We start from the raw sequence: 13,682 nt of genomic DNA, 5'->3' as shown, positions 1-13,682 counted from the left end.
TGTCATTAAAGACATTTTTATTCAAAGTGCACTGAAGTAGCTTACACTGATTAGAGGGACACTGTACACAGGGTTACACCAATAGTTATTAGCCCATTTGCTAGCTTTCAACTTCACACTAAACACACTAAATCACCCAAGACGTTCACACGTGAGTGTTGTGCCCTCTGCTTGAACCCTTCTTAATGTCCTCATCGATGACTCACCGAACACTCTTTCATGGCGTCCAGGAACACACGCTCAACTTTTACAACTATCACAACAGGCTCCACGACATAAACATGTAAGTTTACACAATTTATAAAGCCGGAATATCATATTAATCACTAATGAACGTACAAATGTTCACTTTAAACGTCGTCTTTTTCATTGTTGTTCACTTCTGGACGCACTACAGTCACATTCTTACCTCAACACGAGTGAAAGCGCGGAGCTGAAGTGAATAACGCGGATTATTTGCGTTATTTAGTAAGAAAATCGCCTTTATTTTGTGCTTTCGCATCTTTTGTGTTAATGAAACATTATTATACAAGCTCTAATTATGAGATGGTCCTATTACTCAATAATGAAAGATAACACGCGAATCTGTGCTGCCTCAAAATCTTTTAAAACTATATTTTCTTTGCATATGTTCACAAAACATGTCGTGCATGACATATATATTTTAATGGGTTATAACCTCCTGAAGTCCAGCATTAGTTCTTTTATTATTATAATAATATTATATTATATAATTAAATATTATATAGGTTAGGCTATATCAATGTAATATTTAATTAATAAAAATATGACATTACATTTGATTAATATTATTTTGATTAATACTGTTTTTATTATGTTATTTTATAAATTATGTAATTTAATTTTATTATATACTTTTTAAAAACTGTTAAGCATTATAATGTGATATATGATATAATATAATATAATATATATGCCTTATATTATATAATATAGACCACAACCCCAAACATTTTACAGAAAAGTCTAGAATGTTCCTTTTAATTTACATAATGACATACAACTTTGAGATGTCTTTCTTTCTTTCTTTCTTTCTTTCTTTCTTTCTTTCTTTCTTTCTTTCTTTCTTTCTTTCTTTCTTTCTTTCTTTCTTTCTTTCTTTCTTTCTTTCTTTCTTTCTTTCTTTCTTTCTTTCTTTAGGCTAGGGCAGAGTTCTGTAAGAGTTGTATTGTTGGCAGTTGTGGTTGGTTTGTATCTCATTCCCTCCCCGATTGATCCAGAGCCATACATGTGAGTCTCACTTGTTTTGTTGTTGTTGTTTTTTTATCTCTTTACTTTGCAGTGAATTCCACATAAATTGATCTCCAAACAGATTTTTCAGTCTTGTAGTGATGTATGTTTTCCCGCTGATTAATGTCTTCCAGATTTGAGGGACCCCCGCCTGCTCTGGAGGGCCCTCTGGCAGTGAACACACGGCTACAGAGAGGTCGACGGCTGTTTTCTGGTCAACTCAAAGGCCCGGAGTCTTTCACTGCAGACCAGAACGGTGAGCTCTGTCTTGTGCTTTTATCCGTTTGTTATTGAGAAATACAGTCAGGTTTGATCTCTTCATTGTATCTTTCAAGGAAACATTTACACAGGCACTGTTGACGGGAAGCTGTGGAGAATCAACAAGGAATCCCTCACTTTCATCACTCAGATGGGCCGGAACATCCCTGAATGTGGTAAATCCAACATTGCACCAGCAGAAGACGAGAAAATGCTCGTCCCTGAATCCTTGCTGGGTAGATTACTTGCAAATTGTAGTCGTTTACTCATTCTAAATTACGTTACAAAACTTGTAGTTAGTAACGTAATCCATTAAATGACACATTTAAGGTAATGTAATCTGACTACTTTTAGATTACTTTTACATTACTTTTGACCTAACTCATTTATCACATTCATTTGAATAGGATAATTTTGTACCATATTGACATAAAAATATGAAGAGAAAAAATTATTTTCCATTTTTTTATTATCAACAACACCAAATGCATTAAATATTACATTACATCAGAGTTTTGCGGCAGAGGTTTGTTAATTTAGTGAAAAGCTATTAAGCAATTAAATAATTTTAAATAAATAATTTAAAAATAAAAACAATCAAAATAAAACTCTTACTTAAAATGATTTTAAAAATGTTTACCTTATGTTTAACTTAATAACCTAAAATCTCAAGTAAATATATGTGGTCAAAGAGGTTTGCAAAGACAGTAATACACAGTTAAATGACTCAGTGAGTAATACTTCAAATAATAATTAATGTGTTCATCAGGAGTTAATTAGATATGCAATGTTGAGAAAAGACTTCTTAAAGGTGAAATAGGCTTTTTTAGAAAGGAAAATTTAAAAAATAGTGCTGTCAAGTAATTAATCACGATTATTCACATGCAAAATAAAAGTTTAGGTAATATATATACTGTGTATATTTATGTATATATAAATACACACACATACATGTATATATTTAAGATATATATATATATATATATTTATTTATATATATATATATATATATATATATATATATATATATATATATATATATATAAATTTATATTATGTATAAATATTTTATATACAAATATAATATTATTGTTAAGTATATACATGCATGTGTCGATGTGTGTGTATTTATATATACATAATAAATATATGCAGTACATACACATTTTGTAAACAAACTTTTATTTTGGATGCAATTAATCACGATTAATCATTTGACAGCACTATTAAAAAGATTTTTTTAAAAAGAAGTTGGAGAGAGAATTATAAAAAATGTACTGCCATTATGAGAATAACATGTAATCATGTGATCAATAAAAAAGTAACTGTAGTCTGATTACAAGTATTTTAAAACATAATATAATGTAATTACAAGTACTTAATTTTTGGATTCTGATAACGTAACCCAGATTAAATGTAATCAATTACTACCCAGCGCTGAATGCAGTTCATGTTCCCTCTGCGGCTGGATGAATATGTATCGCCTGTCATGGGGGTGTTCACTGGCTCGACACGTGTGGAAAAACCCAACAGCCCCAGTGTCCTGCTGCCATCACACATTAGACATGCTGAAGTGATTCACAAAGACTCAAGTGTTGTTGTATCAAAGGCTTGGCTGTTCAAAAGGGTCTTGAATGCAGATGTCTTCATTAGAGCAGAACCATGTTCCTTATCATTCCTCATGGTGTGGCTTAAGAACACTGATGCCTCATTTTTATTTTACTATATTTAACCAGCCAGAGCTTTAAAAACAATCATGTGGGCAAAGGTATTCTCCAGTGAGTCACTAAGCAGGATGCAAAATGTGCCTGTCAGTTAGTAGATACCATTGTTTTCCTGGTCCAGTTATCATGCTATATTTGCAAATGTCCATTTTGCTCTTCGTATAGGCACAAGTACGGACTATGAACCGGTATGTGGTCGTCCACATGGTCTGCGATTGGACCGTGACGGGCAGCTTATCGTGGCCGACTCTTACCAGGGTCTTTTCAAGATTGACCCTTGGACTGGAGAGAAGACATTGCTACATTCCAGCAAAGAGGGTCTGTAAACATTAAAAAGTGTCTCAAAAAAGGAGCTTTGGCTTTGCACAACTGTTTGTTTGCTTTGGCCAGTGTCATAATCAGCTGGCCATTTTTATCTCAATTTACTGTATATCTTCTTCTATACTTAATACTTGCTTTTTTGTTTTGTGTTGTGAACTCCTACAGGCCAGCAAAAAAGTTTTGCTATATATAGATAAAGCAAGTATTAAAGGGTTAGTTCACCTAAAAATTAAAATTCTGTAATTTATTACTCACCCTCATGCCGTTCCACACCTGTAAGACCTTCGTTAATCTTCAGAACACAAATTAAGATATTTTTGTTGAAATCCGATGAGCTCCGTGAGGCCTCCATAGGGAGCAATGGACACTTCCTCTCTCAAGGTACTAAAACGGTTCATGTGAGTACAGTGGTTCAATATTAATATTATAAAGCGACGAGAATATTTTTGGTGCGCCAAAAAAAACTAAATAACGACTTATTTAGTGATGGCCGATTTCAAAACACTGCTTCATGAAGCATCGGAGCATAATGAATCAGTGTATCAAATCATCTGTTCGGAGCACCAAAGTCACGTGATTTCAGCCGTTGGCAGTTTGACACGCGATCTGAATCATGATTCGACACACTGATTCATTTGTGCTCCAATGCTTCCTGAAGCAGTGTTTTGAAATCGGCAATCACTGAATAAGCCGTTATTTAGTTTTTTTGGCGCTCCAAAAATATTCTCGTCGCTTTATAATATTAATATTGAACCACTGTACTCACATGAACTGATTTAAATATGTTTTTAGTACCTTTATGGATCTTGAGAGAGGAAGTGTCCATTGCTCCCTATGGAGGCCTCACGTAGCTATCGGATTTCAACTAAAATATCTTAATTTGTGTTCTGAAGATTAACGAGGGTCTTACAGGTGTGGAACGGCATGAGGGTGAGTAATAAATGACAGAATTTAAATTTTTGGGTGAACTAACCCTTTAAGTATAGAAGAAGTAGAAGAAATCTAAATATACAGTATGGAAGAAAATAATACAGTAAATTGAGATTTAAAAAAAATGAAAAAAACAAATGAATGAATAAATAAATATAATAGATAATAGAAGAGATATTTGTTTTTAATTACAAGTTCAAGTATTCAAGTATCAAAATATGAGGAAAGTATTTTAGATATTTTTTTAAATATTTAAATATAAGGGAAGAACAAAACACTAAAATTGGTATTTATCTGACAAAATAAATATAAAGTTTTTATCGGACAAAATTTTGGGGCAAAAAAGGCAAACACAGCTACAGGTTTTATTTTACTATGCCAAAAAAAAAAAAAGCTCACAGGAAAAAGCATACAATGACTACAACATAATCAGTTATTAATATTTCATGGGTTCTTGCTTGTTTTTGCATGTGTTCATGATTTCTTTATATGACAGCCTGGCCAAAAATTATGTCTGCACAATTTCAATGGCATGTTTCATTTTGTTATCACAAATAAAACAATTTCGCTCCAAGCACAACTATGCAATATGTTCACAAAATCTTTAACACATTTTTAATAATGTTTGGATAAAGGGTGAAGATGTCAGTTTTCCTAGGCCGGGCATCACTTTTGGCTAATTGCACATATGGTTTATCTCAGTGTACTTTATATTTGCTGCTTTGTGAGAAGTCGGATACTGTATAAAATATATTTAATTTTTTGATTCCCGTTACCTTCCTGCAATTTGAAAGAGCATCGTATTTAAATAACTCTCACATTTTTCTCACAAGGAGCTGATGGGATTCCCTTTGGCTTTCTAAATGGTCTGGAGATTTCTAAAAACGGATCCATGTTTTTCACAGACTCCAGCAGTAAATGGGGAAGACGTCATGTCCGTTATGAGGTAAGTGAGTGACATAACAGAGCATGAAAATGTACAACACAGTAACTGTACCTGCACTGAAGGCTGGTTTTCTCTGCAGGTGCTGGAGACGAACCATCTGGGTCGCCTTCTCTCGTATGACCCTGTGACCGGTCACGTTCGGACATTGTTGGATTCTCTCTACATGCCTAATGGCTTTGCCTTCTCATCTGATGAGGACTTCCTGCTTCTGGCTGAGACCAGTATTGGACGTATTATTAAGTAAGAGCTATTCATTTTTTAATATATCCACAGGTTGAAGTATCGTGAGGAAATCTTCCTAACTGTTTCTCAGGTTCTGGTTGAAAGGACCTAAAGCGGGCACTAGGGAGATCGTCCTGAACAACATGATTGGTTATCCTGATAACATCCGCCTCAGTGACCGTGGCACATTTTTGGTTGGCATATCCACAGTTAGATTCAGAGGCCGACTTTTCCCACCATTCTTGGATCTGATTGGTCCGTACCCAACTCTTAAACGCGTCATAGTAAAGGTGGGTAAATCTTAAATAGCCTGTGGAGTTTAGGTCAGTTCAGAAGTGACTAACGTGAACTCTCTCTGGCAGCTCATTCCTCTCAGCTGGTACAATGCTCTGTTGCCCAAGTACGGGCTGATTCTGGAGCTGGGGCCTGACGGAGAGGTGATTGACAGCTTACACGACCCCACGGGCAGCCTGACATGGGCCGTGAGTGATGTCTTCCAGCAGGGGGCGCACTACTATCTGGGCAGCACTGACTTGCCGTTTCTTCCTGTGCTGGAGGAGTGGAGCTGACCGTCTGGCTCTCTTACAAGTGGACTTACACATGGGAAAAGTAGAACTTTCGAAAACCTTTCGTAGATAATCTAATTTGAATTTTAACAATGCACTGCAGTCTTGTGGAAAAAATACATGTCTTCGTAACTGTGAATTCTGTGATTTAAAGAGGACCTGTTATGCTTTTTTACAACTTTCTTTAGTGTGTAATGTTGCTGTTTGAGCATGAAAAAGGTCTGCAAAGTTACAAAGTCCCTCCAGCGGGAGTTATTTTCTATATCAGTGTCACTGTTTCTGAACTCCCTCAAACGCCTCCATTGTAGTCTTGAGTTTTCTTCTGGGAACGAACACATCACAATATTCCTCATTTAAATAATTCCCACCCAAGGTATATGCAAAATAAACGGGCAGGGCCTGGTTGAGTTAGTTAGTAGTGTGTTGAAACTGGTGGTTATGATAAGGGGTGAGGCATTTCCCGCTTGAAGAGGTTGACCAATCACAAAACACTGCTCCAGCCAACCAATCAGGCCAATCAATTTTTGGAAGGAGGGGCTTCATAGAGAAAGGAACTAAACAGAGGTGCGTTTCCCAAAGCGAGTTCCGTCATTACCAATGAAGTTCAATGGGACTTAAAACCATAGTTGGTTAACGATGCTTTCAGGAAATGCACCCCAGAGCGTTACTGACAGAATGAAAAAGTGTTGCCAAGTCTGCTGTTTTCCCATGGAATTGGGCTACTTTGTTGTTGTTTTTAATGTCCGTGGGTTGAAGCATCCTCAAATAACATAATAATTAGCTCCTGGAATGTGAATTTTACCAGGGGAACCTGGCCAAAAATGTAGATTTTACCCCCAGAACACAATTTTTACTGGGGGAACCCCACCCAAAATGCAATTGGGCTAGTTTTGAGTAGCAGTTGGGCAGGTTTTGTTGTGAAAACCCTGGAAAAGAGGTGCTGCAACAATATGTGAAAAAAGTTTTTTTTAACATTCAAGCATGAAAACCAATTCTAGTAGACCACAAAAACAAAATCAGCACTGTAAAATAACATAATATGCCCTTTTTAAGTATAGTTAAGCCATTATAGTTATACTTTTAACTGTATTAGTCAAGGGGAAGCATCACATTCTGTTGTTTTTTTTGCACTGGCCATAGAAATGGAAGCATAGCTGCTCCCATTTAAAAGTTATGTTTTTTTTGTGCTAAAGTAATGCAAAACATAGAAATAACATGAAATATCTGAGGGCAGTGAACTTTAAAGCAACCACCCAAATATAACATTTAAAAATGTGTCATGTATGTATTACACTAATATACATATATTGATTTTTTAAAATAAAATAACATTGCAGTTAGATTATTTAATAATCATCTAATTGTGAGCCACATCAGTCCTGTTTATTCTTCTCAAATATTTTAAAATGATGCTAGCAGAAAAACAAAACAGCAACAAAAATAATTTCAGAATGCTTTTATCAATCAAACACACAAGACAAAAGTCCACACCAACCATAGCAATGCTACTAACAAATATAATGAAAGAATTATGTGCAAAACATGTTGATCACAGACTGGAAAGTGCTTCACTGAACGGATATATTGAAGTATTGTGAGAAAGACCTTTTCAAACGCACATATTTTGCCTGTCCACCGCTTCTCAGATCATTTTGGGTGATTTGAGATATTGCCAATTCCAGCAGAAGATTGTTGAAGGATACATAGTAGTCTGAAAGTAAAACAGTCCCTTAATGCTTCAAGTTTGAGTTGCTGTGAAGCTACCCAACCACAGGATTTCCCTCATAGAACAAAAAAAAAAAAAGGTTTTCTTGTACTAAACTGAGGCTAAACGATGTCAGATGATATGACCTGCTGTGATCCACACCTCTGGCTCATTCTCAACTGACATCCATCAAAAAACAAAAGAAAAACAAGTTAAAAGACAATAATGAAATGCTAAATACAATATTTGCACTTGGTTAATAAGTCATTTCTTTGTGGTATTACTCAAGTGAAATGTCTGTCCAAACACAGATTGTTTGCTGCCATATGTAAATGACAGGAACTGAAAAGGTGATAGAATATTTTAACAGTAAAATTGTGCATAAAAAAATATATAGTAGTTCATTAAATATGGTATTTTGGGCCTGAAAGTGTTCATAAAAGACTGACAAGTGTGCAGTTGTATATATTTCTATTGTGGTTGTTCCCAGTTTATTTCTTTTTAACATTTGCCATTTTTAAATGAGAATAATAAATCTTTTGACCCTTGTGGTAGATATGGTAAATGTTGTTTTTTTTTTCCAGACTCATCTGGCAAACAAACAAATAATCTAACAATTTTCTCAAAATTCGAGCTCAAGTTCAAAACTGTGTGTGTGTTTAAAGCAAAAGTAAAACAAAAATCTTCAAAACATGAAAAAAAATTAAAATAAAGACCATATTTGAAATATTCGGAGACATTGTTAAAGTCAAAGCAGCAAAAATAAAGATTAATTCAGAACAAACAGGAATATGATGTGAATGTTCTCACAGATGTGTGTCAGGATCTGATGTGAATGATGTCAGAGGGCCATCCTGTCTGAAAGTGTCTAGTGTGTTTTGTACCCTGGCGCACCCTGATGACCTCATCTGAGGAGGAGAAACTGGGCGTCTTTGGGAGAACGTCAGGATATAAAGGCAACAACAGGGCTTGTTTTTCAGTGCCCTTTACTCTTTCCCTCCATTGGTCTTCTTCCATTAATCCGCTCCACGCTCTACTTCAGCGTCTGTCGCAGTTTGTTCCTGTGAGGGACGAGGCTGCTGAACATCAACCGAGGATCAAACCTAAACCTGGTGGAACAGTGACAGGCGAAACGCAAGTTTAAAAAAATTTTGAATTATTATATTTGACAACTATTCCTAGTGAATGTTGAGTTAAAATGGTCAGGAAGCACAGACTTTGAGTCGTAGACGCCTGGTGTTCTGCAGGACTGTCCCGAGCAGGACTGCAGCATCATTAGACGGTGGTTCATCTTCTCCAGGACTTCCTGATCGATGCTCTTGGCGATGTTACTCAACTGAAAGGGGTCTGCTGTCAGGTTATAGACCTCCACAAACACCTGCAAGAAAAGGCAGTGAGCCATTATTATTACAGTATATATTATTATATTATATTATATATATATATATATATATATATATTATACACTGTACGTGCTGTCAAATTAATCGCATCTAACAAGTTACAAGCATAATATACTGTGATTGTGTGTGTATAATATATATATTTATATATATATAAATAAACCAATTTATTTATTTTTTTTTACCTCATTATCATCAAATTCACAGTACTGTAAGTTGGCAGCCTGCGATACTGTGCGAACACAGGCGTATGTGTTGTTGTATGAGTCTTCACAAACACAGTCGGGGAAACACTCCTGCAGAGACAACAGCTGTGTTATAGCACTCATTTTTGCGATTACTGTAATGACTGTCTATTTGTAGCACGCAGACCCTCACCGAGACCCCCGGGCCCAGCAGAGGGCAGGCTGGGTCTGAGATGTTGCTTCCTTCTCCTTCATATTCCACCAGTACATCAGATCTCCATGTGCTGCTGTTCCCTTTACCGATCTGAAACAAATCAAATCAAATGCAACCTTATGTAGAATTTAAATGTATTACATTGTACGTGTAGCAAGAAAGAAAAAAACTTGTGCATAATGCCCAAAATAACCAAAAAAATGCATTTATTGATTTAGTTTAAAGTTTATGAGTTCAAACATGATTTACCATGATAGGAAGAAATGACATCCCATCCATCTTAGTTTCATTGACATTATATCCTGCTATGTCCAAAACTGTTGGACCCAAATCCACATTTGCGACAAGTAACTGTTAAAACAGATCAATTATTAAAGACACACAATAGATTAAAAAAAGCAAGTAAATATAATATAAAAGCTTATTTATATTACCGAGCTTGTCTGGTTGGGTTTGATGTCAGGCCCTCGCACAAGCAGAGGAACTCTGATATCAAATTCATAGAGCTGCCTCTTATCCATCGGAAGAGAAAACTGGCCTGAGAGGAAGAAACAGACACATGACAAGATAAAAGATAGGTAGAGTTAAAGAAAAACTATTTCTCAACTATTTAACTCATCACGTACCTGTGTGGTAACCATTGTCTGAGGTGAAAATGACGTATGTGTTGCTAAGCTCTCCTCTGACCTCTAACTTCTTCACCACTTTCTCCACCAGGTCGTCTACTGATAGTAAAGTGCGCCACCTAGTGGAACAATATCAACAGTACTGCATTACCTCATGTACAGTATTAAAATGATTTAAGTGATAAAAAAAATAATAAATCTGAATACCGTTTTCTGTAGGCGTTATCCAAGAACTCCACTGAAGAGTTTGTCATGGGTGTCTTTGCTTGCCTGATGAGCCAGTGTTTGTCCTGAAATTTGGGTTTAAATGTTGTCAGATATGCTGAAAAACATCCAATCGGAACATCTACAGGGGCTTTCGCACCGAAGGAACATTCCTATAAGTATTCCTGGAAGTACCCACTTTTTGGCGTGTTCACGCCACAAGGATTTTAGTTGTAGGAACACGTTTTGGGGGGGGGACTAAATTTGCTCCTACTTCAGAGTAGGGTCTAACCCAGCACAACTGGAATTACCAGTGACATAAGTGTACACTGATTGGCCGAATGCATGCCATACGAAACACCCCCCATTTTTAAAAGCCATGTAAACACACAGTTTATGTATACTTGCTATGTCACTTCAGAGTTCCTACTGGCGGTGCGAATGCAACCAGGAAAATGGGTAAATTTAGTTCTCGGGGAACCGCCCTGGTGGTTCCTATAACTACCCGGTGCGAAAGAATCTTAAACATCAGGCCTGTACCTTCCCATGTATGTTAAAGTTAGGGTCTCTTGGTGCTTTGACGTTGGAAAAACTGCTCTCGTACTGAGGAGCGGACGTCCAGGGTGAGTGCGGGGCCGGAGTGGACACCATCATAAAGAAAGGCCTGCGGTTAGACTTGTTTTCCAGGAAGTCGATGGAAATATTGGCCTGGATGGAATCAGCCATATATAAGTAACTTAAATTCTGTTGCATAAGGTTTTCTGTAATCTCGTGAATGCAGGTGAGATCTGCTCTTACCAGAACATCCGTAAGGTAATCCTCACTGTAGTTCTGTCCGTGCCGCTGCGCCCTGCCGTTCACAGACAGTGTGTAGTTGTAGTACTTGGAGTTTCTCTCCTGTAGGAACACAAGGATTTCACTCCAAATAAATCTGGTCTCAGGATAAATTAATAATAAACTTAATTTAAAGAAATCAGTAATTAAAATAAATAAAATTCAACTAAAAGAAATAAAATAAATATAAATTAAACATCATATTAAATATACATATAAATTCAGCTAAAAGAAAAGATAATATAAATATATTATATGTATATATAATTAATGTGATATTTTTATATATATTTTATATAAATGTTTCTTTTAGCTGAAATATATATATATATATATATATATATATATATATATCATAGAAATTCAGCTAAAAGAAAAATTAATATAAAATAAATAAAAATAAACATTATGATTTTATATATATATATATATATATATAAAATTTCAACATAAAAATAATTAATTGAATTTTAATATGTGTGTGTGTGCATGTATAGAATTTCCAAATTAAGAAATATATAAGAAAAAAACTAAAAAAACTAAAAATATACATCAAATTAAGTCCTTTTGAACTTGTCTTTTACTTACATTTTTTTATGTTTGGATTTTATATTCCATGCAGTTTGACCTACAATCTGCTCTCAAAGACACGTAAGCTTTGAATCATGGGAGCTGCTAATAAAAGAATAATAAGTATGGCTCCAGAGAACATACTTTTTCTCTTCTGGTTTAATTTTCTTGCCTAAATTTGCTTGAGTTCTTGTACCAGCTTCACAAACATGCTACATTTTAGGCTACTAACTGTTTTCCTAACCTTCTAGCTAAAATTAGACTTTTGCAGGGCTCATGGGAAAGGTTGACAGTCTTGTCAGTGTGCTAAATCATTAACGTCTTCTACTCGTGACCCTCAGTGCTCTCTGTGTACATGTCACAACCCTGAAGCTCTGGTAAAAGAAATGATAGACTTCTGTTATTTTCTTACCAAGGCGAACCAGTGGTCCCAGCCCGGGGGAACATGCTCCACTCCTCCAGCGTTTTTACTGCCGTACTGAAGCAGAAAAACACACATGGATGATGTACTGTCAGCTGATTCAGATCTGCTCCATCAGGGCTGGCAGTATAACATGATGTTAAAGACTATAAAAATGATTTTTCACCCCAAAGGAAGGGTTTATCATTATGAAAGCACCCTCCAACTCCCAGTATCTCTTTACCTCATTCAGATACTTCCCAGCAAAGAAGGTCTGATAGGTGCCGTGTTTCTGAAGAAAGGCAGGGAAGCTGTCAGGCTCTTGGGTCTTCTGCCATGCTATGCTGCTGCAGTTGCCCTCCAGTGTGTTGTTGACCACATGATGGTTATGGGGATATTTGCCTGTCAGGATACTTGCCCTGCTGGGGCAGCAAAGGGGACTGGCAACAAACTGGGTGAGAGAAGAAATGACAAAAAAGGTTAGGAGATGCTGTGCAAAATGACTTAAAGATGCAATGGCAAACATGCATGCTGGTTTTTCCATAATGCACACTCTTCCTAAAAAAAAAATACCGTAAATATTCTTATGCAGAACCATATTTAAGCTAAGACAATATGTAAAAACATGCAAGACCCCATTGCACTTTTATGCAAAACATTGTTGTTGTTTTTTTTAATTTTATAAGGACACAGTTGTTGTCTGACAATTTCTACTCACTGCGTTTGTAAAGGTTATTCCAGCATCACCAATCAGCTTTTTAGTCTTCACTAAAGGGATCTGTAGCAAGAAAGATGTCAAGATGATGATAATGTAGCTCATTTCCTTAGCAACAATACAAAGTAAAATGCATGGAGGAAATCACGACCACAGACAGTGGCAACAATAAAACTATTTTCTCAGAAAATATACTCACCATTCCTCCGATGGAGACATCCAAATCATCAGTCAGGATTAAAACAATGTTCGGTCTGAGATTCGTTTTAGCCGCGGCCAGATTGTTGCAATGCAAAGTGACGCAGATGAGAATAAAATGTAATATTACTAACGGAGATGAAACCATCTTTGATGCCGAATTAAAAACAAATAGAGCCATGGCCTAAATGAGGACCTTTTCTTGCGATAAAAGCATGAAATACTGTTACGGGAAACGCTCCTTTAGAGGAGCAGCTAGCTTTCCTAGTGTAGTAGCGTACGAAATTACAAATCATACTATGGCGACGTTTTGACTCATGAATATTAATTAGACGTTCTTACGTTACTTTGTTGCCTTCTTGTGGCGTCTAGTCACGTAGCCTAATTAATATTCATTAGCCAAGCCTTCA

The 13,682-nt window shown here is 36.1% G+C and overlaps 2 protein-coding genes across 4 annotated transcripts; one reads left to right on the top strand and one right to left on the bottom strand.

Annotated features, from left to right (window-relative positions):
- The first annotated feature begins 176 nt into the window (after window positions 1-176).
- Window positions 177-6,222, top strand: zgc:194209 (uncharacterized protein LOC570908 homolog). 2 transcript variants are annotated; one of them, XM_067391521.1, is made up of 9 exons: window positions 177-283; window positions 1,162-1,251; window positions 1,386-1,507; window positions 1,587-1,685; window positions 3,399-3,551; window positions 5,390-5,430; window positions 5,510-5,670; window positions 5,744-5,942; window positions 6,015-6,222. In XM_067391521.1, the coding sequence occupies exons 1-9, from the start codon at window positions 186-188 to the stop codon at window positions 6,219-6,221; spliced, it is 1,170 nt and encodes a 389-aa protein (XP_067247622.1). In that variant the 5' UTR covers window positions 177-185; the 3' UTR covers window position 6,222. The 2 variants fall into 2 exon arrangements, with proteins under 2 accessions (XP_067247622.1, XP_067247621.1); XM_067391520.1 differs by having other exon boundaries at window positions 5,318-5,430.
- A 67-nt stretch (window positions 6,223-6,289) lies between these two features.
- Window positions 6,290-13,574, bottom strand: gnsa (glucosamine (N-acetyl)-6-sulfatase a). 2 transcript variants are annotated; one of them, XM_067391517.1, is made up of 14 exons: window positions 13,274-13,574; window positions 13,078-13,137; window positions 12,604-12,810; window positions 12,372-12,437; window positions 11,354-11,452; window positions 11,096-11,263; window positions 10,559-10,641; window positions 10,352-10,470; window positions 10,160-10,263; window positions 9,975-10,076; window positions 9,705-9,815; window positions 9,512-9,622; window positions 9,141-9,301; window positions 6,297-9,032 (listed from the first exon to the last, which is right to left on the bottom strand). In XM_067391517.1, the coding sequence occupies exons 1-14, from the start codon at window positions 13,451-13,453 to the stop codon at window positions 8,957-8,959; spliced, it is 1,647 nt and encodes a 548-aa protein (XP_067247618.1). In that variant the 5' UTR covers window positions 13,454-13,574; the 3' UTR covers window positions 6,297-8,956. The 2 variants fall into 2 exon arrangements, with proteins under 2 accessions (XP_067247619.1, XP_067247618.1); XM_067391518.1 differs by lacking the exon at window positions 11,096-11,263 and having other exon boundaries at window positions 6,290-9,032.
- Between the last annotated feature and the right edge of the window lie 108 nt (window positions 13,575-13,682).

This window comes from Chanodichthys erythropterus, chromosome 8 (assembly GCF_024489055.1).
Source record: "Chanodichthys erythropterus isolate Z2021 chromosome 8, ASM2448905v1, whole genome shotgun sequence".
In the NCBI taxonomy this organism is placed as follows: domain Eukaryota; kingdom Metazoa; phylum Chordata; class Actinopteri; order Cypriniformes; family Xenocyprididae; genus Chanodichthys; species Chanodichthys erythropterus.
Note: the sequence above shows the minus strand (reverse complement) of the source record. Positions and strands in the feature narration are given on the sequence as shown.

Bases quoted from the DNA above. Each gene is read 5' to 3' on its own strand.
- zgc:194209 (XM_067391520.1), top strand. From the start codon at position 186: ATGTCCTCATCGATGACTCACCGAACACTCTTTCATGGCGTCCAGGAA. The intron at 284-1,161 runs GTAAGTTTACAC...TTCTTTCTTTAG, and splicing joins AGGCTCCACGACATAAACAT to GCTAGGGCAGAGTTCTGTAA. The intron at 1,252-1,385 runs GTGAGTCTCACT...AATGTCTTCCAG, and splicing joins ATTGATCCAGAGCCATACAT to ATTTGAGGGACCCCCGCCTG.
- gnsa (XM_067391517.1), bottom strand. From the start codon at position 13,453: ATGGCTCTATTTGTTTTTAATTCGGCATCAAAGATGGTTTCATCTCCG. The intron at 11,264-11,353 runs GTAAGAGCAGAT...GATTCCATCCAG, and splicing joins ATTACCTTACGGATGTTCTG to GCCAATATTTCCATCGACTT. The intron at 9,033-9,140 runs GTCTGTGCTTCC...CTGTTCCACCAG, and splicing joins CCAGGCGTCTACGACTCAAA to GTTTAGGTTTGATCCTCGGT.